Source organism: Trichomycterus rosablanca, chromosome 5, assembly GCF_030014385.1.
Source record: "Trichomycterus rosablanca isolate fTriRos1 chromosome 5, fTriRos1.hap1, whole genome shotgun sequence".
NCBI lineage: Eukaryota > Metazoa > Chordata > Actinopteri > Siluriformes > Trichomycteridae > Trichomycterus > Trichomycterus rosablanca.
In genome coordinates this window covers 37,924,730-37,947,896 of record NC_085992.1, presented here as the reverse complement: position 1 = coordinate 37,947,896, position 23,167 = coordinate 37,924,730, and the positions used below count along the sequence as shown (strand labels likewise).

At 36.9% G+C, this 23,167-nt stretch overlaps 1 protein-coding gene across 1 annotated transcript in view; it reads right to left on the bottom strand.

The window, feature by feature from the left end:
• Nucleotides 1-260: 260 nt before the first annotated feature.
• Nucleotides 261-23,167, bottom strand: part of LOC134314536 (collagen alpha-1(XIII) chain-like) — a 58,780-nt gene continuing 35,873 nt past the window's right edge. The window contains exons 18-36 of the mRNA XM_062995166.1: nucleotides 18,046-18,114; nucleotides 17,896-17,922; nucleotides 17,758-17,793; nucleotides 17,611-17,667; nucleotides 17,162-17,185; nucleotides 17,029-17,082; nucleotides 16,904-16,948; nucleotides 16,647-16,781; nucleotides 15,778-15,849; nucleotides 15,568-15,612; nucleotides 15,382-15,432; nucleotides 14,593-14,619; nucleotides 14,396-14,482; nucleotides 11,801-11,854; nucleotides 11,019-11,072; nucleotides 10,019-10,054; nucleotides 5,031-5,108; nucleotides 1,770-1,808; nucleotides 261-1,506 (exon numbers count right to left, since the gene is read on the bottom strand). Of these exons, the coding sequence (XP_062851236.1) occupies nucleotides 1,504-1,506; nucleotides 1,770-1,808; nucleotides 5,031-5,108; nucleotides 10,019-10,054; nucleotides 11,019-11,072; nucleotides 11,801-11,854; nucleotides 14,396-14,482; nucleotides 14,593-14,619; nucleotides 15,382-15,432; nucleotides 15,568-15,612; nucleotides 15,778-15,849; nucleotides 16,647-16,781; nucleotides 16,904-16,948; nucleotides 17,029-17,082; nucleotides 17,162-17,185; nucleotides 17,611-17,667; nucleotides 17,758-17,793; nucleotides 17,896-17,922; nucleotides 18,046-18,114 (993 nt within the window). The 3' untranslated portion in view covers nucleotides 261-1,503. The remainder of the gene's footprint in view (nucleotides 1,507-1,769; nucleotides 1,809-5,030; nucleotides 5,109-10,018; nucleotides 10,055-11,018; nucleotides 11,073-11,800; nucleotides 11,855-14,395; nucleotides 14,483-14,592; nucleotides 14,620-15,381; nucleotides 15,433-15,567; nucleotides 15,613-15,777; nucleotides 15,850-16,646; nucleotides 16,782-16,903; nucleotides 16,949-17,028; nucleotides 17,083-17,161; nucleotides 17,186-17,610; nucleotides 17,668-17,757; nucleotides 17,794-17,895; nucleotides 17,923-18,045; nucleotides 18,115-23,167) is intronic.

Genomic DNA, 23,167 nt, shown 5'->3' with positions numbered 1-23,167 from the left:
ACTGTAGCTCAAATTGCTGAAGAAGTTGCTGGTTCTGATAGAAAGGTGTCAGAATACACAGTGCATCGCAGTTTGTTGTGTATGGGGCTGCATAACCCCAGACCAGTCAGTTAGGAAGGTGGTCATAATGTTATGCCTCATCAGTGTATATACAGTAATTGTGACATTGACAGTTTATCAATACAGTTCTAATTAAGTAATTCCAATCCTGCAACTAGAAGTAACTGCTGGGTTGTTTAAATAATACTTGCATAAGACTGTAAGGTTTTACTACAATTTATTAGCATTTGTTGTTCACCAATAACATTTTTACATTATTCTTGATGATCATCATGTTGCTCCCACTATAAGAGCGTGACAGCACAGTATGAGGTATTAAGGCCTGAAGAGTTAGTTTACTGAAGCTGATGTTATCAAAGCTGTAATTAATCTCAATTACAATAACAAGCAAAATAAAAACCTAGACAGTTTTCATGGCAAGCAGCAGCATTCATAAACAATACACTCATTTATTCAAAAAATATTCCTTCAACACACAAATGGAACTACAAAAATAAAATAATAAAAAAAAACATTAGCTTGGACCCCTCAAATGACTGAATACTACTAAATGGCTAATTCAATTGTAATAGTTGTATATTGCTAGGTACATAATTTCTGAGGTACTATAGGGCATCAAAATGTAATAGCAATTGCAGCAATATACATGTTTTTACAAAAAAGTATTAATCAGGTGTAAAACATGGCTTTGGCACTATCCTAACACATGGGAAGAGCATATGACAAATATTAGCACATGATCTGAATAGTTATTGCTATATTGTGCATTATTACCATGTGGCATATTAAAGCCACACAATAAGAATGTTGCATAGTAAAGGTAAAAATCTCTTATAAAGCTATGAAACAGCTGCCCCATTTCATTATTTACATAACTTCTTTGGACTTGTTGCAGAAAACCCTTTTAAAGAGATTAACAATTTATACACTGATAGCTACAAATAAATTGTAATACCAATCTGGTGAAAATAGCTTTCATTTTCAGTAAACATTAGCAACTGCAAAGTTGGTCCGTGCTATAGCTTTTGGTATTAGTTTCGAGTTATCTCAGAAACGAGGGGTTTCTCATGAAAGGCACTTCATAATTCTAGCTTCACTGATTTGTGCAGCATGGTCTGTAACAGCTCATTAAAACAGCATTATACAATAAGTTAATAGGCACATATCAGTTAACATAATGCACAAATATCATGCATATGCTGCCACAGTATACTTCCTCTTATCAAAACATTCTGACACGATGCATAAGGCACAGTATAAAATCCATTACAAAAAATATTACCATTATATAAAAAATAATAAAATAATAATAAAAATAAATCTGTACAGAAGTCCTTCCAGTATTTTTATGATTTTCTATATTTTTCCCAACATATTAAAGAGCAAAACAGTACAAAAATAAATATTCTATGTACAATCACACAAGACATTCCGGGATTAATGTCACTGCAACACAAGAAGCACAAAAGGCTGTTATTTCATGCATGAAGTAAAAAAGTTTTATGTTTTATTTATATAAAATTGCTTAACATATAATGTAAGCTACACCAATATAAAATTTAGTATATAAAAAGTAATGAATTATAAACATTGTGTCTCATTAATTTAACTTTTACGCATATTTTCTGGATAGGTCATTAGAAAATACTGCCAGTTAAGCCAAATACTGCACAACAAAACATTAAGATTTTACATCCAAATGTACTTACTTTATTCCAGCACCCTGGTACTGGTAGACCATCATCACCCTGAGAAACAGAGGGACAATTATAAGAAAAATAAACCTTCTAAAAATCTAAAAACAAAGCAAAATATGATTTACTACATGCAGCAGCAATAATCCACAACATACAGTGGTGTGAAAAAGTATTTGCCCCTCCTCAATTGCTTTTATTTGTGCATATGTTTCAGATAGTAAACTAAACACACATTTTTTCAAATGATGATTTTATTTATTAAAGGAAAAATGTCATAAAAGTAATTGCCCCCATAGCTACTAAATCAACAATTGACAATTTGGTTCAATTTCACTAGTCACACCCTGACATGATTACTGCTAGACCTGTTAAGGTCATTAAAAATCTGTCTGTCTGAAAAGAGGTACAAAGTTATTGCTAAGGCTCTGGGACTTCAGCAAACAACAGTAAGAGCCATTCTCCACAAATGGAAGGTTGAAAACCAGTGGTGGAAAAAAAAACAGTGGTGAACCTTTCCAGGACTTACCAGTCTACTAAAATTTCATCAAAAAAGGCATTAACGGCTCATCCAGGGAGTCACAAAAAACCCTGGCTAAATCTAAAGAACTGCATACCACATTTGCCTTAGTTACAGTAAATTTACACAATTCCACAATAAGAACAACACTGGGCATGAGTGTTTTTAGGTGCAAATAAGCAAAAAGGCTTATTTCATATTAGCTTAAACTCTAGAAGACCCCCAAGACTCTTTGGATAAATATTCTTTGAACTGTTATGTCAAAAGTGGACCTTTTTGAAAAATCATAGGACCCATTATATCTGACATGAAGGTAACACCATTCCACCATGAGACCATCATATGAAGAGAAGCTATGGCAAGTTCATGGTTAAACACCTCCAATGTAGTCAAGTTAACAATAATGCAAAGAAGAGTGGGCCAAAATTCCACTCCACCATTGCAAGCTATCACAAGCATTTTAATTAGGTGGCACAACCAGTTATAACTTAAGTTTTAGAGGGGCAATTGCATTTTCTCAGTGATACCTTGGCTTTGAATAAATCTTTATTTATTTAAATCAATAAATGGAATGATCATTTAAAAGCTGCATTTTGTTCACTTGTGTTGTCTTTATCTTGTATTAAAATTAGTTTAAAAACATTTAAATGTAATAAATGAGTAAATATAAAAGAAATTGGGTGTGGCAAATACTTTTCACAGCACTTTAAGCACAGAAATATTCAACTTGCAGTATTTATTAAAACATTTCATGTACTATGGTTGCTAGCAATCACTGGGTGTCAATGTTTAAACTATTGTGACTGTTGACAGGGTTCATTTAAAAACCAATTTTATCAACAAAGCATGCCATATAATATTCCTGTTATATGTTTAGACTTGGTGCCAGGATTGTTTTTTGCCCCATGTGGTTGTTGTAAGACTGAATGTTACTGAATCTATATCGTGTAAGAAATTGGTGGTTTATGTATGTTTTCATAATTCCCCCTGTTTAAAGGTGATCACATTTATCAGTTACCAGATCAGGAGTGTAAATGCGTCTATGAAACAGTATTGTTCTAATCATAGAATATAACTGCCAAAGGATGTGAGTAGTTTACAAAAACAACATCCAGAATTGATAACCGGATGTCAAAATATGACAGGCTGCTTTTGTCATTCACAAAAAGCCCATCTCTCGAGAAAAAGGAAAGACAGGGAACTGTGCGAACCTGCCCATCCCAACAACAAAAGGGACGTCAATGCAAATACTTTGTCAAAAGGCTTTTTTCCCCTTAACAGATAATGTTTCTAAGTTATCTGTAGATTAGTCAATTCTCAACACTATGTGTGTGTGTGATCACTAATCACTATAGCATAACAAAATAAAATTTTATTTTTAATATTTTTATTTATATGCATATGTTTACCATTGAAAATACTTATTTTTAAATAAAACTGTGTACATGGGCAAAAATAATGGTAATAATAATTTTGGGTTTTGATTACCATTGAATTTGATTACCTGGTGAAAAGTGAGCCAACATCAGCTGTTTAGCTTGTCTTTATCAACCAACCTTAAAGCCATGCAAAGCCTAAGTAATGTCTAGTGCATACTATGTGCTTTTAACCCTTTGATGCACAAGCTAAGCAAACCCCTTCTAATGCACAACATGGGTAAAAAATGACCCATATTCATCCATTCAAGAATATTTTCATATGCACATTTGTCAGTTTTTCATGTATTTGCTGTCTTAGCTAATAAAAGCTATCTATACTAGAATATGTAAACAGCTAGCAAGCAAATAGTATTGGACATATTCAAGATTCAAGAGCCTAATCTTTGGTTGTCTTTCAAAAGATCAGTAAATATGTTTTTGACTACAAACACTTACAAATGTCAGTAGTTTCTGTCAAATTCCATAGTAAATACATAAGGGTCATTTTTGACCCATGTTGTGCATTAGAAGGGTAGTGATACAAAAATATAAAACTGAAATAAGGATTTGTGATGATCAAAAACAAGTTAATTGAAAAATTCATGGAAGCTTGAATGACGAAATTAATTTATTGCAAAGATATAGAAAATAAAAACTCAGTTGGGTCACTTTTGACAAAGATTGTGCATCAAAGGGTTAAATCTGATTTCCAGTTGCTGACTAATTTTGAGGAGGTACCTGAGCAGTTTTCTGAACAGCAACTATCCTTGCATATGTGTGCCCCATATGTACCCCACAAGCTCAATCAATTGATCAGTCACTCTACATTCTGCACTTATTTTAGGTTTTTTAAAGCTGTTTTATTTATTTAATTCTAGTAAGTTATAGTGTGTTTAAACTTAAGGCTCTCTGTGTTCTAATCTGGGCCCTAACAGCCAGGGAGCAGTTTTGCATTGCACAGACTGACCATGTCAAGCTCACATACATGCAAAAGCACAAGATATCAGAGTAGTAACCCAAGTTACATTAATATGCACTTTTAAGTTTTGTTATTACTTCTGTAACACAGATAACTGGACCACCTGCCAAACCACTGACTTACTAACATGATTACATACTACTTTTCTTCTCATCAAAACTCTGAAGTAAAAAATCAATAGCTGTTTAAAGATTTATAAAGTATTATTTGTATGTCAGTGGATGATAACAGACAAACTATTTTTGGTGATTTATCCAGTAAAATCTGCACATTTTTAGCTGTCATTGGTGTTCTTGGTGAGTTAGCTAAACAAGTGTGCATGCAAGAACAAATAGGAACAGACAGAGTGAGCACCATACCACAGCACAAGGGGCATCCAGACCGTCCAGGCCTGGCAAGCCTGGTTCACCTTTCTCCCCTTTAAAGCCTCGGAAACCCTGTTCACGAAATCAACCACATCAAAATCCTTGTGTACCACTGTGGCCACTCCAGGCCACTCTGAAACATGCAGACCAATCCTGATACTTTCAGGAATGGACCCTAAAGGATTTTGGCCCTGAGCTATTGGGTTCTGCTTTGTGAAGTAAGGAGCACCTTTTCTTTTCTGTCAATGAAAACCCTGAAATTGAAAAAGTCCCAAAGATGTTCTGGTCATTATTTAAGGGTTTCATTTACTGAGCCAACACTGATGCACATTGATGCCAGTCACAAGGTTACCCATATTAAATATGCTTTCAATATGGAGATCAAACACTTGGACCAGAACCACTTTGGGCAAACGTTAATAATTTTACACCAAGACATAAGGTGATGTTAGTGGCTACTGAAATGCTGTTTAGCCTAAATGCCACTGCCACCTTTAGCCTTGATGTTACACACTAAACAAAGGACATACCAAAGGACAAGGGGCATCTAATCCTGGGGCTCCTTGGTCTCCCTTATCCCCTTTGGCCCCCCTGTTGCCTCTCTTGCCCCTCTCCCCCTGCAAACAACAGTGCATTTAAAAAGACAGATTTTAGTCCTGCCTTTGAATTAAAGCAGTTTTGTAAGATGTTTCCAAGAATACAGTCACTAAGAATAGCTTTAGACATGTCTAAACATAATAGACTTTTGTACTATTATCTATGATATAAGATAATAATGAAGGGATTTGGGAATAAGTAAAAGGTTAAGGAGGAGGAATGTCAGCCAAAGCCAGAGGTGTGCAAACTTGTGCCAACAGAAAGGTCTGAGACCTTCTTTGGTACATCTAATTAAATGCTTAATGACCAATAAATTACTTATTTATTTATTTTATCTGTTTTTGCTAACATTGTCATAAAAATCTGGGTTTGAATATCAGTGGTGCTCTCAGTCGATCGGGCGTCTATTTAGAATGGCTAAATTGGGCCTGCCAAATTCCTGACCAGAATAAGGCAGAATAAAGACTTGTTTAGGGGACCTTGGATTCCCCTTAAATCATAACTAACATAAAATCTGGCTTAAAATAATTAATTAGTGCTTTTTTTGCTTCTTCAGTGGTTTGGGTAAAGCCTTAAAATGTGAGTGCAATTTAAATGTATGTACAATTCTTTCCTTTACTTTCAGCAACTTGGCAGAGCTGGAATTCCAACTCTTAAACTACTTGCAGCTAGCACAGCTCTTTAACCAAGAAGGAATAACTTGCCCTCTTAGTCAATGATGACTATTTATTTATCATGCTAGCATTCACCCATGCATGACTCTCGGCATGAAATAAGACTAACTGAATGTGTGGTCCAGAATGGTACAAGTGCTATGACCCATCCCAAAATTCAAAAATTTTTAAGGTTTTACACTTTGGATTGTCATTCTTATCAACATTCATCTTGGCTCTGTTTGTACAAGATTACTTTTTTCTGCTAAAGGAAGAGTAAGCACACTTTATTTAGACGTGTCAGTACAAAGTTTGCACACCAGTGTTTGTCAATGATTTTCATAGTGTCTAGGAATTTGGGATTCAAGAGTCTAGAGTGCACAGTTCTCTTGGAAATAAAAACACTATTATACGATAAAAGCATGTGAAATGGAAGTCCAGCTAGTTGCCGCTAGTGGCCCCCTGAGCAAGACCCTTAACATTCAGTTGCTCAAATTGTTCTCATTGTAAGTCAGTTGGGGAAAGAATGTCACAAATGTACAAGCTATTTGAAGCAAAAAAAAGTTGCATTGTAATATCCAAATTGTTTTAAAATACTAGCAGTTTCATTTATTTATTTATGTATTAACTTTTTAGCATCTTTTATTAAAGTATTACTTTTTAGCAAAACTTTGCATTTGCATTTTTACAAGCAGATGTTACAGTTAGTCTGGTGGTATAACATCTGCTAAAAAAAAAAGGTAGATTACTATTTTTATAACAGAGTTTATCTGGAGGTAAATGAAAAGCAGTCATGGACTGGTGAAGGCATAACTAGCAGATGCACAAGGACCATCTACAGGCCATCATTCCAGTTTTTTTTTTAAACAATACTTATAATTAATGTTGTATTCTGTGTGATATTTAAAATTGACTGTTTGTGTTTAGCGATTTAACATTTTCCATCTGCTTACCGTTGAAGTGCCTCACGTTTACTGATTAATTTGCACTATAAGGCAGTCCTAGCAATCCTACGGCGATTCATTTAGCTATCGGTTAGTTAAAATGTCCAAGATGTCGAAGTCTAAAGCAGCTAAAACACGACTCGGTTAACTGAGTTTGGAAAACTCCCAAGCAATTCTGTGGACGCAGAGAAAGGGGGGAGTGTCAAAACACGGACGAGTATTTTCGTCTTTGAGACCATAGCTGGATGTTCTAGGTTTACATTCAACTGTTAGGGTAGCTGTGCTGTGCTTCTACCATTCAGTTTATGAGTGTTATTTAATGACTGTGTGAAATGTGGCACTTTTCTTGTGAAGATCCGTGAAATCTGTGATTTTTTAAATTTGAAATTAAACAAATTCTCCCATGGATTTTGTAGGGCCCTACTTATAATGTATTTAAATTTTTTGTTCACTCTTTTATTTTTGCTTGCTCTATTATCATACACTCCCTCAATCTTTAATGAAACCTCAGCATCAAAACCATAATTTTTACTCTAAACCCCTTTGTTGTGGTTTTAAGGTCTTCTGATGCTTAAGTAAAGACCTCTCTCTTCAGAGGTAACCGCTCTCTTGTTAAGGTAACAGTAGATTATTGAGAACTGTGCACACTAGCTGAGGCAGGAGACATGAAAGGCTAGTTGGCAGGGAAGTAAGTTAAGGAGGAAAGGAGTAAGAAGGAGTAGTAACCCAGGCTAAAATATTAGAGGAGCAGGAGGAGGAGGCCAGGAGGAGAGATAAGGAAAGAGAGGACAACCAGGCCCGACTCAGCAAAAAGTGCCACGGGTCACAGGCCAAGGTGCAGGGGAGAAAAAGGGGAGAGGAAGACCTGTGGAAAAAAGAGAGGAGGACAGAGTAGGAAAACAATAGCAACAGTACAGAGTCCTGTGGATTCTACTCAGCACCTTCAAATACATTGCCAATCAATACATAGATATAGTTTTATTTACTTTTATAAATCAAATAAATGTTCATTATAGAATTTTGCAAGTTTTGAGTAGAGGAGGGTGCTGAGATGAACAATGACATGGGTTTTTAAGGTGGGAGGTAGTCAGGGAATAACATGGGAAAATTAGTGTTAATAGGAAGGTGATATTCGGATGAAAAAAGCACATGTAAAGAGATAAATGCATTAATATACATATGTGTATATACTTACCAAGCACTTTATTAGGTACACCTATCTGATTATTTAGTTATCTACACCTAACATACATATCAACTCTGAGGGAACACAGTTACAGACTGTAGACCATATGTTGCTTTGTACAAGTTTGGTTCTTTTCCATTGAATGGTACCCTTTGGTACTGTACATTTTTTATCTAATGATTCGACATATAGTGGTTGCTTCTTTTACCAAGTAACCTACACTGTAACTTGGTTACAATGTTTGGCTGTGTGGGTGGATCGAGAAACTGTGCAGACCAATGACTGGTCAAATGCAAGCATCACAAAATACTTACAATATTTAAAACCCAACTGCAATGTAAAAAAAAAAAGAAGTAAAAAAAAAAAAAAAAACAGGGCAAAAGAATATTAAAGACAACAACAAAAGAAAATGCCTTATATTTTTGATAAGAGCATTATGTTTCTTTCAGTACAGTGAAGTCTTTAAAAATGCCAAAAAAAGGCTGCACTTGTACAACACACTACCATGTCATTACTGTGTTAATGCCAATACAGTACTAAGAATGGTCCAGCACCCAAATGTCATTTGGTGAGTAGGAGTCCCTTAGGGGTGCCTTTTGATTGACAAATTGGATACAGGGGGTGACAAAGTGTACAGAGCAACAGATGAACTACAGTTGATAACTGTATACCCATAAAGTTAATCCGTATGGTAGGTGTAAATTACAAAATAACTAATAAATGTACATACCAGATAGGCATATACCTATAATGTGCTTGGTGAGTGTGTGAATATATATAGTTATAGCCATGACAACAAGTTTATTTTGCAGGGTCTTCTGACATGTTAAAAATGTCTGTGTGATTTATTTAGATAATTCCTTCAATTTTATGAATTTATAAAATCTATCGAAAGGTTATACACACTCGAACATTAATTTACACCTGAGGTTGAGGTGAATTCATCTGAACCACAGGCTCAAGTCATCACAGACAGTGACCTCCTCATGACACAATGTGTTACTGTTCAGCACATGTTCTACCAGCTGTCCCATCATGCTTGCTAATAATATGTCTATAATTATCAAAAGCTATGATTATCAAAAACTGTGATAATCTAGATATCAAAATAATCAAAAGCTAGCCATTACCATTTTCTGCATATAAAGTGCAGTAAAGAATACTAATTAATTGGCTGACCAGTGAAAACAGTAATTATATCATATTATATATTTATTATATGTGAATTATAAAACGCATGTGCTTTGATTTGTGCTTTGAGTTGTTTTGTGTACTGTTTATTTTTGGTCATCAAGTCCTTGAATTTTAAAGGTGCATATATCAGCATATATTTGCGTGTATGTAAAGAAAACCCTGCAAAATAAATTTACTAACAAAAAAACATGTAATTTTAACTTTTAAAAAAATCTAACTGAGAAACATGTCTAATCTAGTCAATGGCTTGATTTTTAAACATTACTGTCACAAGAACAGACCAGACATTCTAATATCAGCATGTTCCTATGCTTTTAATAATAACTACAATATAAATTATGAATTCCATAAACAAACAAGCAAAATAAATTGAATTCAAATACTAATCAAATGTTATTCAAAACTTACCCGATTTCCTTTTATTCCTGGTGGTCCTACTAACCCCTTTAAAGTGAGAGATAAAATGTAAATGGAAAATGTGACTTTTGTTTAATTACAGTTTTTTAAATATATTTTATTTATGCATTTTCTTCCAATTTCTCCCAATTTAGTGTAGTCAATTTGTCTTCCGCTGCTGGGGGATCCCTGATTGCGTGCAGCCCTTTGCGGAACCCTTTTTCACCCATGCATTCTGCACAGGCACCTTTCTATCTGCCAGTCAGGGTCCTTACACAGCGTTTGAAGACCCCACCCACATAGTCCGGTCATCCCGCCCTAGCAGAAACCTGTCTGCTGCAGGCACTGCCAATTATGCCCGCTAGATGGTGCCCAACCAACCGGTGGCAACAGCGAGTTTCGAACCAAGGAGTTCAGAATATCGGCGCTGGTGTGCTAGTGGAATATCCTGCTGCGCCACCTGAGCTAATTACAGTTTTTAAAAACATTAGCAATCCCTGTAAAATTACTAGAAATTCTGTATTAATTCATTTCAAGCCATAATATTAAACAAACTAATTCCACTCAATTGTACTTAACCAGATACATTGCTTACAAGCCAATCTCTGTGTTAAACATCTTTAATATCTTTAATATAGAAATATCTAAAGCCAAGGATACATGTGTTTTTTTTAATCATTCTGTAAATTTCACAAATGAGACATCAATTTATCACAACTGGGAAGAATGGTAAGGGAAGCATTGTGTATTTGCAACTGCTTTACTTCAGCATTAATTAAATGCTTCATTTTAAAAATGATGCAACAATGACCCAAAACACACAATCTGGTGGTTTGGAATTGTCGAGTTAGAGACCAAAGCTTGCTGCAGTTTAGACACTGCTGCATGTATCTGATGCATTTGCAATAATTCAAATAAATACCTTTCTCTAGCTACATTAGATTTGGTGGCTTGGTGCTAAAAGATGATTTATACAATAGTAGATTTGAGACAGACTCGTAAATGTACTTACAGGGTTGCCATGAGGCCCTGTTGGTCCTGCTATGCCCATATCTCCTTTCTCCCCCTACAAGTTTAAAATATCACAAACATTTTAGGAATCGATTTCCTATACAGTGGTATCTTGTAACTCAACGTCCCCTAAACTCAAAATCTTTTAAACTTAACGCACTTTGTGGAGAAATTTGTACCCTTAAACTCAACGTTTCCCTTAAACTCAACGTGTTCAGTTTGTTTTTTATTAATTAAAAAGCTCGGCTTGAGCTGTAAACCGTCATCAGAGTGCGCATATGAGATGAAACTGCATTTGTGTGGAATAACCGTCAAATTCACTCTGAAAGTGTCCACGTGTATCTGTGTTTAGCTGGATTTTTCTCACTGTTTCACTTTTAAACTTGTGTTACAACTCGGGGTTCTGAGGAATTGTAAGAATCAGCTTTTTATTTCAGTGTTTTTTTATATTATGTTTGTGTTATTTTTAGTGTATAAGTGTCAAAAACAACCCCATTATTTTACAATAGCCTAAAATATATGTAAGTCCACGGGACCATGGAACGCATTAACAGGATTCCCATACATCCTTATGGGAAAAAAGACCTTAAAACTCAACGCCAGTCCCAGAATCAATTGACGGTGAGTATCAAGGTACCACTGCATTTTGATCTAAATTGATGTATATATTTTCTATGATGTACAGTATATCTATGATAATACAGTATAGACATAGCATTTTTCAGAAGAAGTTTAACAAATAATTATTAACATGTCAAACATAAGATGACAAACTCTTCTTACCCTTTCTCCTTTTGGTCCTGCTGGTCCAGGTATACCAGGTGGCCCTATGAGACCCTTTAAAGGTAAAGACAAACTATTACATGCTTCCGACTTTAAGAAAGGTCAAGACTCAAGGTGTTATGGGCATAAAGAAGAAAAAGTTCCAGCAGATCAACAAGCTTTTCAGACTTTGAGTTTCTTTTTAATTCTGGTTTCATGAATTTTAAAAACAAAACAAGATGTACTAATTGTTAAACAGGGTGTTGGAATTGTACAGCTAAAAAACTGTAAAGATTATTGATCTACTGGAAAATAGCGATGAATCCGTCTTCATCTCTGATTCCTTGGTGGAGTTTAACAAAGTCATTTTAGCTTCTTTGAAGTCGTCTCAGCCATACGCTAGATATGCCATACTGTACTACATGCAACCACATTCAGTCATGCTTTCCTGGTATGAATATGACATTACAAGGTCAAAGTTTGTACATTTAAAAGAATACAGGTCTTTGAAATGTGGTTATCAGAGGTCAGGCATGTTGAAAGACTGGATAGCAGACTGGAAGGGCATTTAAATTCAGTGAGGTCCCCATTTACCTTGCAGCAAAGCTGTCCATGTGTTCTGCCCATGCACCCAATCAGTCAGCTGCATGCTGACAAGTAATAAACTGTGTGGCCAGCAAAAGCCTCCAAAGCCACCCTAATGCCAATCCAGCCTTACTGAGAGTCTAAACAAGGGCCTTAACCAAGGAACAATACAGGAAATATAGAAACAAGCAAAGTAGGACAGGCAAGCAGACTGATATGTCCGCAACGAGACAGCCAGTGGCAGGCAGGCTGTGGAGGCAGAAAGACAGGGGAAAAGATGAAAGGAAGATGAGAGGAGAGATGAGGTGAGGAAAACGGGTCTTCGGCCACTCACCACTTGACCAGGCTTTCCGTCTAAACCATGTGCCCCCTGGACAGTGTGTCAACAGTTAGAGAGTGGAGAGGAAAGATGGAGATGGTGAGGGTATGGGAATATGTGTGGGGAGGGAAGTAAGGGGTGAGTGAAGCAGTGACTCTTGTGGCATAAAAACAGTTTAATAAAGGGGTGACAGTGTTGGTAAATTGAAAGGTACACCGTAACTCCCTTTAACTTTTTACTTTAGTGTTTATCCTTTATCTCGACAGCTGTATCATCACCATGTGTTCAGGTGCATTATTTTTCTGAGAACACTGGTGTTCAAAGTAATCGTTTGGAATATATCTTAGCTGCCCACAATAAAGTAGGGCATATTTTGTATGTCAACACTTTAACTAACTAAAGAATAAATTATTACAATTCAGGTCAAAATTATTGTTACACATGATTTTTTTTGTTTTGTTTATGCATTTTCTCCACTTTTTCTCCCGACGTTTTAACACGTGCAGTTGCCCGATTGCGTCATGCTTCCTCTTCACTAATGTGACCCCCGCTCTGATTTGAGGAGAACAAAGCTAACCCACGCCCCTTCCGACACGTGGGCAGCAGCCATATGCATTTTGTCACCCACACAAATGCGAGTGCGTATATGTGAATCAGCCTTGTGTACGGAGAGACACACCCTAATCAACAAACTCTTTCCCCGCCTCTGTGCAGGCGGCATCAATCAGCCAGCAAGGGTTGTAGTTGCATCAGCCACTAGAGAAGTCCCTATCCGGTTTAATACCCCACCCCTATATGAACAACAGGCCATCGTTGTTCATGTGGCCGCTCAGCCCAGCCGGATGGCATAGCTGAGATTCGATACGATGTATCCGAGATCCCAATTTTGGTGTGCTAGCGTGTGTTTTTTTTACAGCTTGGTCACCTGAGCAGCCATAAATCAAGGGATGTGTAAAACATTTGTTTAATGCTAATGCAAACACAACACTTTTTGAACTTAATGCGGAATCATATGGTTTCAACTTAAGAGTCAACTGGACTGCATTAACATGTCAAAGCTAGCTTAGACTGGCAAGTAAAAGCTAAATTCCATTGACAGAATGAACCAACATTCATAGCTAACTGACATAGGTTTGTATTTTTTAAGTAATTTATTTTTAACAATCATTAAGTTTCTCCTACTTTTTTGTTGGGGGTCAGATATAAGGTTTAAGTGTAAAAGGAGTTACTGTGCCACTGATTGTAACTGCAAGATTTGAATGACTTATATCATACAGATACACCAGAAGTTAGCAAAAGACCCCTAAGACTCACAAATGACATTTTACATCTCGGAGAACAATGACAACAAGAACACTTAAACAATATTAATTGTTATCATTAATGCAAAATAAAATAAAGGGCTTTTACATGCCCACTATTTCAGTAACATAACATAACAGAGCATGTCTGTCTGTCTAATCTGTCTAATTTCATCTAATCTATCTAATCTTGTTCCTACACCACATATTTAATCATTCCATTAGATAACCATTCTTAAAAAAAAAGTTACATTTATGGTATTACCTGAACATTATCCAAAGAATTAGTCAGTAGTTTGGTTGTGTGCTAGTACTACTTAAATCATAATAACTGTATTACTTAAGTACTTAGTTAGCATATTAAAGACTACAATTGCTAAACACATTGTAAAAGCACAGCACTATACTTACAGGGAGTCCAAGATGACCCCTATCTCCTTTATCTCCTTTCTGTCCAAATGATCCCTTTTCTCCTCTTACACCCACACCTGGCTCCCCCTGAGAGAGAACAGCAATATATATGTATTACTATACAGACATATTTATGTGAGTGTGTTTGTACTAAGGTGCACTAAGTATATACTACAGAGATGTAGTGATATACTTACCTTTGGCCCTAACAATCCTGGAGGTCCCTGAAAAGTAAAGAAAATGAATCTTGAACTTACTGTTAACCAATTTATTAATTGCAAAATGTTCTTTAATATTTAAGTCTTTCTTTTTGAATGACAACAATGACATGAAGTTAGACACCCACTGTTGTTTTTTTGCATTTTCTCACCGTTTTCCTCCCGATTTAGTGCACACAATTTTTGTCTTCCGCTGCTGAGGGATACCTGATTGCATCCGAGGAGAGCACGTCGCTGTACACGCCTTTGGCGACACGTGTACAGCCCTTCACTTCTCGCCCCTGCATTCTGCACAGGCGTCTCTTCCGCCAATCAGGGTCCTTACACAGCGTATGAAGAACCACCCACCCACACATAGTCCGGCCCCCACCCTGCAGATACGGTGGCCAATTAGTATCTGCTGCAGGCACTGCCAATTATGCCCGCTAGATGGTGCCCAGCCGACCGGTGGCAACACAGAGTTTCGAACCAAGGAGTTCAGGAACTCGGTGCTGGTGTGCAAGCGGAATATCCCGCTGTGCCACCTGGGCGCCCTAACACCCACTATTTTTAGGTGCATATTATGAAATGTCATTAGTCAAATCAACAGACCAGAAGGGTGCAAACTACATCCTTCTGTACACCTGAGATCCCCAAGCTTGTCTAGTGTGACCCAACTAGTAAGCAGGGCCATTTATGCTCTAATGGACAATAATAAAGCCTTTTTGGATTACATTGTGAAACTGCAAAATGGCAAAAGAATAACTAGTAAGTATATACTGTTCTCACCGCTGGCCCAACTGGCCCTGCTGGCCCTGGAGGTCCTGAAGGCCCATTTACCTGTAATACATGAAATGAAACATTTGTAAGATACTGTATTTTATACAATCACCAGAAGTTTACACTAATCAGATACAGGACATGAATTATTTATAAACTTCTAAATGTTTCATCAATTCAAAGAGGAAAACTTACCAGCTCTGCTTTTTCACCATTTTCTCCAGGTTCACCTTTCTGACCCTGAGAAATGAAGCAGAACTTGTTTAACTGTATTATTAATATTTATTATGGCATAATGGCCAAACACAACAAAAAATGCCAAACATTTCACTTTGGGGATATTTGATGCCTTTGTCATCAAATATGTCATCAGTGACATGTATCCATTGGGGCACCATTGCGTACCATAGCACCTGGTAATCCAATCGGGCCAGGAGGCCCTGCAACCCCTTTTTCACCAGTAGGGCCATCTAAACCCTACAGAATGGAAAGGAATTAGAAATAAAAGTTAAGGTCTGCCAGAAGAGACATTTTTGAATAAATAGTTGACAGTTAACATGAACATTGCAGTTATGGCAGCTTAAACAGAGAACCATCTCAAATTAAACAGTTCAGACATAGCTTTGACAGTCTGCTATTGGTTTACTGGACGCAATGTTGCCCACATGCTACAACTTTAATAACTCTGTATGTGATAGTAGGACGAATGTAATTAGTTATAAAACAGGGTCATCATGTGCTAAGTTGTAATGTATGTTTTAACTAGTGTATGTTTCATGATGGATTTCATGATAGATGTTTAATACTTATAAATAATATCATTTGCACATAATTTCTGATACAATTTATCAACTATGCCAGGGCATGTTATGACATCACATGCTATAAATGCAATATAATTCATTGCTGAGTGTGCTTTATTAATGCTAGATATCTTTTAAGGGCGGCATGGTGGCACCTCACAGCAAGAAGGTCCTGGATTCGATCCCCAGGTGGGGTGGTCTGGGTCTTTTCTGTGTGGAGTTTGCATGTTCTTCCCGTGTCTGTGTGGGTTTACTCTGGGTGCTCTGGTTTCCTCCCACAGTCCAAAGACATGCCAGTGAGGTAAACTAGACATACTAAATTGTTCATGACTGTGTTTGATATAACCTTGTGAACTGATGAACCTTGTGTAATGAGTAACTACCTGTTCCTGTCATGAATGTAACCAAAGTGTAAAACATGACATTAAAATCCTAATAAACAAACAAACAAGCTATCTTTTAAACACTTACAGGTGATCCTGAGGGACCCATGGCTCCTCTATCTCCTTTAGGACCAGGGTGGCCCATTACTCCTCCCTCTCCTCGTGGCCCTTCAGGTCCAGGAAGGCCCACAGCTCCAGGTTCTCCTGCTTTTCCTCTAGGGCCCTGAACATGTAATTTACCAATATCAATTATCTACTAAAAGTATAACCATAACAAAAGAGGCCTGAAATCCTTGCCTACTTTTCTTATGTATTGTAAAAAAAGGGTATAGAATGTATTTTTACCTTTTCACCATCAAGACTAGGAGGGCCAGGCAGTCCAACCCCTCCCTAAAAATAAAATAGTTTTATTTAGTATTAATAATAATATAATAGTAATAATAATACTAATGATTTAAACAGTTTACCACCTTAGTGCCAGGTATTCCAGCAGGCCCTGGTGGACCAGGTAGACCAGGTGGACCCTGCAGTCAAACATGAAGAATTGATTAAATTCCTGAACTCCATATAAAGCAATTTTCTTTTAACATAGTATGGACTTACCATTAGATGCACATTACGAATATCCTAAAAAATAAAACATTTCATTAAAATATATGATTAGATACTCATACATGTCAGAGCAAAAACTCTAAATCACTTTTATTCTGCAGTTTGTGGTGGTATAAAATGCTGATAAAAATTTAACTTGGCATTAATTTACAGCAATGTAAAATACTGATTTACACTTCCGAGAAATGTTTAATTACAGTTGTTGTCACAAAAGTTAGCACAACCAGTTATGTTTAGAGATCAGTTCTTTTTTTGACATGTGATATAATTTGTTTTCCTAAACTAAATTAAAAGATCATGTAAAAAAGCCTTTCTATCTCCGTACCTTATATTGCATTTGAAAAAATACAAATGCTCTGTTTAACTAATCAATCCAGTACTATTAATATGTATACATGTTAAGATTTAACATAAATAAGAGATCTAAAAAGATAACATACATTTTCATTGTCGCTGGTTAACATTTTTCCTGGTTCTCCTGTTGGACCTGGAGGACCCTGATGGGCAGAAATAGCAGCCATACATAAAAAGGCACATAATAAACCCAAATTACCAGACTTTGTCAGTAGTTCTCAGTTTTTACTCACTCTTGGTCCAAGGGTGCCCTCAGGTCCTGCTTCACCCTACATAGACACAAAAGTGTTTTAGCAAATTTGCCTAGAAAATGAACACAGTATAAAAATTTTGTCCAACACAAAAGTTTTTCTGTGTAAGAAGCTGCCTACCTTAATGCCTTGGTCACCTTTTTCACCCTGTAAATTTTAATTTAAATGTATTAAAATTAAAATTTCAATGTAATTTAAAATTACACTGGTTAACAAGCTGAGAAAAATGGTAATACAAAAGACTGCCTGTACATGCTTTATGTGCGATACCTTGGATCCCGGCAGTCCTGGTGTTCCTGGTTCTCCTTTCATGGATAATCCTAAGGAGCTTGGTTCACCCTGTTAAAAGAAAAGAGAAACTAAAGTTGATCACTCTAGTAACAATCAGACTTGATATAGTTTGTGAAATTGCTAGACGTAATCACTAACATTTAAAGCATTACAAAGTATAATGCTTAGAAAAACATCATTTTGTTATTTTTACTGCTTAGCAAATGCTTTGCTTTGCAAATCTTAGCATTTAGGTTGTATAGCTGTTTAAATATTATGTCCAGTTATAGTTCCAATTTGCAGCTGCATAGATCTATTTTCTGGTCTGTACATTCAGACTATGGAAAGTAGCTGCATGCATGCAGTTTGCATGTTTTTTATGCCATGCCTTTGTACTTACCTTTAAGTCCAAAATAAATCGGGTGATAAAATAATATGAACTGATTTAGCAGGTCGTATTTAATGGGTGAAACACACTGGACCTTCAGTTTTAGTGTGCACTATTATACTATAAAATACTCTCACTTTTTATTTGCAGCAATGAAGTTTAATGGTTATGGATCTCTACATGCAATGTGGTAGATGTTTCACAAGCAAAAATGCTGGTTTAAGTAGATGAAACATGATTTTAAAAATTGCATTACAGAACATTATATCAGACACGTCTAAGATAAAAAAACACCCCACAGCACAACTGAATTAAGTTCACATAGACAGTATTTGGTTAATTAAGCTCTGTTTCAAACCAGCTTTGCCAGTATAAGCTTTTCTTTTTAATATAAGCAGATGGTTTATTGGGATCATCACTTGATAATGGGTAAACATTAGACATCAAGGGAATCCTATTAGCTAAAAGTACAGATTGATAAAGAAAAACAACAAATTACTAAAAATAATACTGTCCTAGGGCTAGACGGTATAACCAAAATATGTATCACAGTATTTTTTTAAGATTCTGATGGTTTCACAGTATATCACGGTCAATGTTCCCTCAAATTTTTCATGTGTCTGAGCAAACACACAAACTCCCTGAGCGGTCCCTTGGACCACTGTGAGCAACATCAGATGTGTGCACTGTGGTCACGCCAGCATTGCATCTATCCAAGTTACATGGTTTATTAAAAGAATCAAATTTCATCATTTACATTTCTGTTAGAATACTTTTCATTAAGTGCTTTAGCCCACTTACAATAAAAATTACAAAAATCTTGTTCATGACCTGTGTAGTATGTTAACGCTGTTGGAAGTATAAATATTTAATTTTAAATATGGCAAAACATGAACTGCCGACCAAACCAAGCCAACTATAAACTCCAATTTTGAAAACACACTGAATATTTTTATTATAAGGCACTGACTTCCAGTATGTGAAGCTGAAACATAAAACCATCACACGTTCCATACATTAACACATGTTGTTAGGGGAAACAGTTGAATATGGTGTGTTCATTTGTTACACACAGGAGGGAGACTGCATATTACATCAAGGCTCCAAAACAATCTACGGCAAACAACATGTGTTAATGTATGGAACGTGTGATGGTTTTATGTTTCAGTACGGAACTGTGAGCGACGCACACACAGATGTATGCGGGTTGTCATAGTAATGTTTAACACACACGTTAATGTTCGCTACTGTTGTAGATGTAATAAATATAAAGTAAGCAAGTACAATGCTTTAATCGTCCATTCTGTTTATTGACACGATAGTCAAGAAAGTAAACAGAGTAAACAATATTCAACTGTTTCAAACTTTTTAAGTCGTGGCCACGATCTCATTCCATTCCCGCTCTAAGTTGTGGCCACGCGTTATTAAGGCGTGGGAACGCGTTAATAAGTCGTGGCCACGCGTTATTTTTTTTTAGGGGATGTCACCTTAGGGGCTCCGTACAGAACGAATTGTTATGTGTTTATTTTATTTTCAATTCAGGTTGGATTTTTTTTATGCGCGGTTGGATTTTTTTGTGCGCGGAGACAGCAGACAATTGTGTCAGCAGTGAGCAATTGCGCACGCGCGCAGCTTAGAGGGAACATTGATCACGGTTTTTTTGTACGACTGGAACTTTTTATATGTCTGTGGCTTATTCTACTGTCATAAGTATATAGAATATAAAACGTTTTCATTTCACCATGTATACAATGAAGGTTTTGAGTGCTATGAGGTTTGCTTGGCCCACAAAATGACACAATATATGATGGAATCAGTATGCGTGCCGTGAGGAATCGAAGACAGTATACCGAATGTAGAGTCATACCGCTCAGCACTATACTGTCCCAATCTGACAAGCTATATTTCTTTTTACAGAATAAAAGAATAAAATGACTAACAGAATTGTCTCTTCTTCTTCCTCGGCCTTTGTCCCGTTCGGTTACGGGGTCGGCTCTCGGTGGATCATGATCCGCATTGATTTGGCAAAATGTTTACGCCAGATACCCTTCCTGACACAACCCTCCCTATTTTATCCGGGCTTGGGACCGGCACTACAATGCACTGGTTTATGCATCTAGCAGCTAGGTACCTATAGGACAATTCATTGTTTCCAATTAGCCTGGAGGCATGTTTTTGGACTGTGGGAGGAAACCGGAACACCCGGAGGAAACCCACGCGGACACAGGGAGAACATGCAAACTCCGCACAGAAAGGACCCGAACCGCCCCACCTGGGGCTCAAACCCAGGACCTTCTTGCGCTAACAGAATTGTCTCTATATTCTACATATCCTGTATAAAATGATACCCTTAGACCTTACTCATGTCAGTACACTGTTTATATTTATTAGCAGTAAAACACAAGGACCAAAAATGTGCAAATCTCAAAATTAAACAAAGAATTAAAATAAAGATTCATGAACAATGTGATGAACTGTGCAAATTCTGGTTGCTGTTTTTACCCAGTGCATGCTCATGCACAGGCATATCAAACACGGAGCAAGAACCACAGTTAGAAAATAGCACAGAAATTAAAAATAAATAATAATTAAAAATAAACCTCATGCTAGCTTCATGCTTACTTTATGCCTACCTTATACCCTCTCTTCCCAGAAATACCAGGAAGACCAATCTGGCCCTTCATAGTGATAAAAAAAATTGTTGAAAAGCATAAAATTTAGGGTAATTTTTTACTGTCACTACCTAAACTTGGCAGACATTTACCTTTCCTCCAGGAGCTCCTGGAAAACCAGCATCTCCCTGAAGTGAAAGATCAGTAGCATCAAAGGCAGAAAAGAAGAAGACAGTAAAGTTAAGAAAGAGAAGAAAAGACCTGAGTGGTTGTGATTTATTTCTGACCTCTAAACTGTTCATGTAACATTGTGGTTTAGCCAGAATGCAGTCCTTGCCACATCATAAACAGACACTGGAAATGACTATACATACAATGTCAACACAAATCAGTGTGGACAGACTTCAACATCATACACATTAACTGTAAACTCCTGCCGTCTGTGAGACGCCCTTATTTTTATCGAAGCAATTAGACACCCAGATCTCAGGCCAATATTTAGATCAGCTTGTCACGCTTTTCATCTTTCAGGCGTGCAAAGCAGATCACTGGCAGTGCCACAATGAGCTGCCCAACATTGCTTTGTTATACATAGTAAAGAACACATGACAGCTATTTATTTTTAGGTCTGACTCACACTAATAAGTAAAAACCCAGGGAGTGATGTACAGACACAGATGGTTCTACAAACAAGACTCGCAGCTAGGTGACGCTATTGCCCATAATCTATCAATCCTCAAGCCTACAACGATAGACACGGGGTAAAGGCCTAATATACAGTAGCTATAAAACACCTTGGGATTTCTGTTTTATTTCTTTAATTACTAAATTACAGTGTAAATGATCTTCATGATAATAAAAAAAAGTCATAGCAATAGAAAATCTATTCCGCCTTATAACTATAAGGACACTTTATAAAACACATTGATAATTAATTTGCAGTTAAGTCTATATACATATACACTGATCAGCCATAACGTTAAAACCACCTTCTTGTTTCTACACTCACTGTCCATTTTATCAGCTCCACTTACCATATAGAAGCACTTTGTAGTTCTACAATTACTGACTGTAGTCCATCTGTTTCTCTACATACTTTTTTAGCATGCTTTCACCCTGTTCTTCAATGGTCAGGAGCCCCACAGGACCACCACAGAGCAGGTATTATTTAGATGGTGGATCATTCTCAGCACTGCAGTGACACTGACATGGTGGTGGTGTGTTAGTGTGTGTTGTGCTGGTATGAGTGGATCAGACACAGCAGTGCTGCTAGAGTTTTTAAATACCGAGTCCACTCACTGTCCACTCTATTAGACACTCCTACCTAGTTGGTCCACCTTGTAGATGTAAAGTCAGAGATGATCGTTTATCTATTGCTGCTGTTTGAGTTGGTAATCTAGACCTTCATCCGTGGTCACAGGACGCTGCCCACGGAGCGCTGTTGGCTGGATGTTTTTTTCTCAGTCCAACAGTGACAGTGAGGTGTTCAAAAACTCCATCAGCATTTCTGTGTCTTATCCACTTATACCAGCACAACACACACTAACACACAACCACCATGTCAGTGTCACTGCAGTGATGAGAATAATCCACCACCCAAATAATACCTGCTCTGTGGTGGTCCTGGGAGAGTTCTGACCATTGAAGAATAGCATGAAAGGGGGCTAACAAAGCATGCAGAGTAACAGATGGACTACAGTCAGACATTGTAGAACTACAAAGTGCTTCTACAGTGCCTTGCAAAAGTATTCAGCCCCCTTGAACTTTTCAACCTTTTGCCACATTTCAGGCTTTAAACATAACGATATGAAATTGTAATTTTTTGTGAAGAATCAACAACAAGCGGGACACAATCGTGAAGTGGAACGAAATTTATTGGATATTTTAACCTTTTTTTAGAAAAAAAAAACTGAAAAGTGGGGCGTGCAATATTATTCAGCCCCCTTGCGTTAATACTTTCTAGCGCCACCTTTTGCTGCGATTACAGCTGCAAGTCGCTTGGGGTATGTCTCTATTAGTTTTGCACATCGAGAGACAGAAATTTTTGCCCATTTTTCCTTGCAAAACAGTTCGAGCTCAGTGAGTTTGGATGGAGAGCGTTTGTGAACAGCAGTTTTCAGCT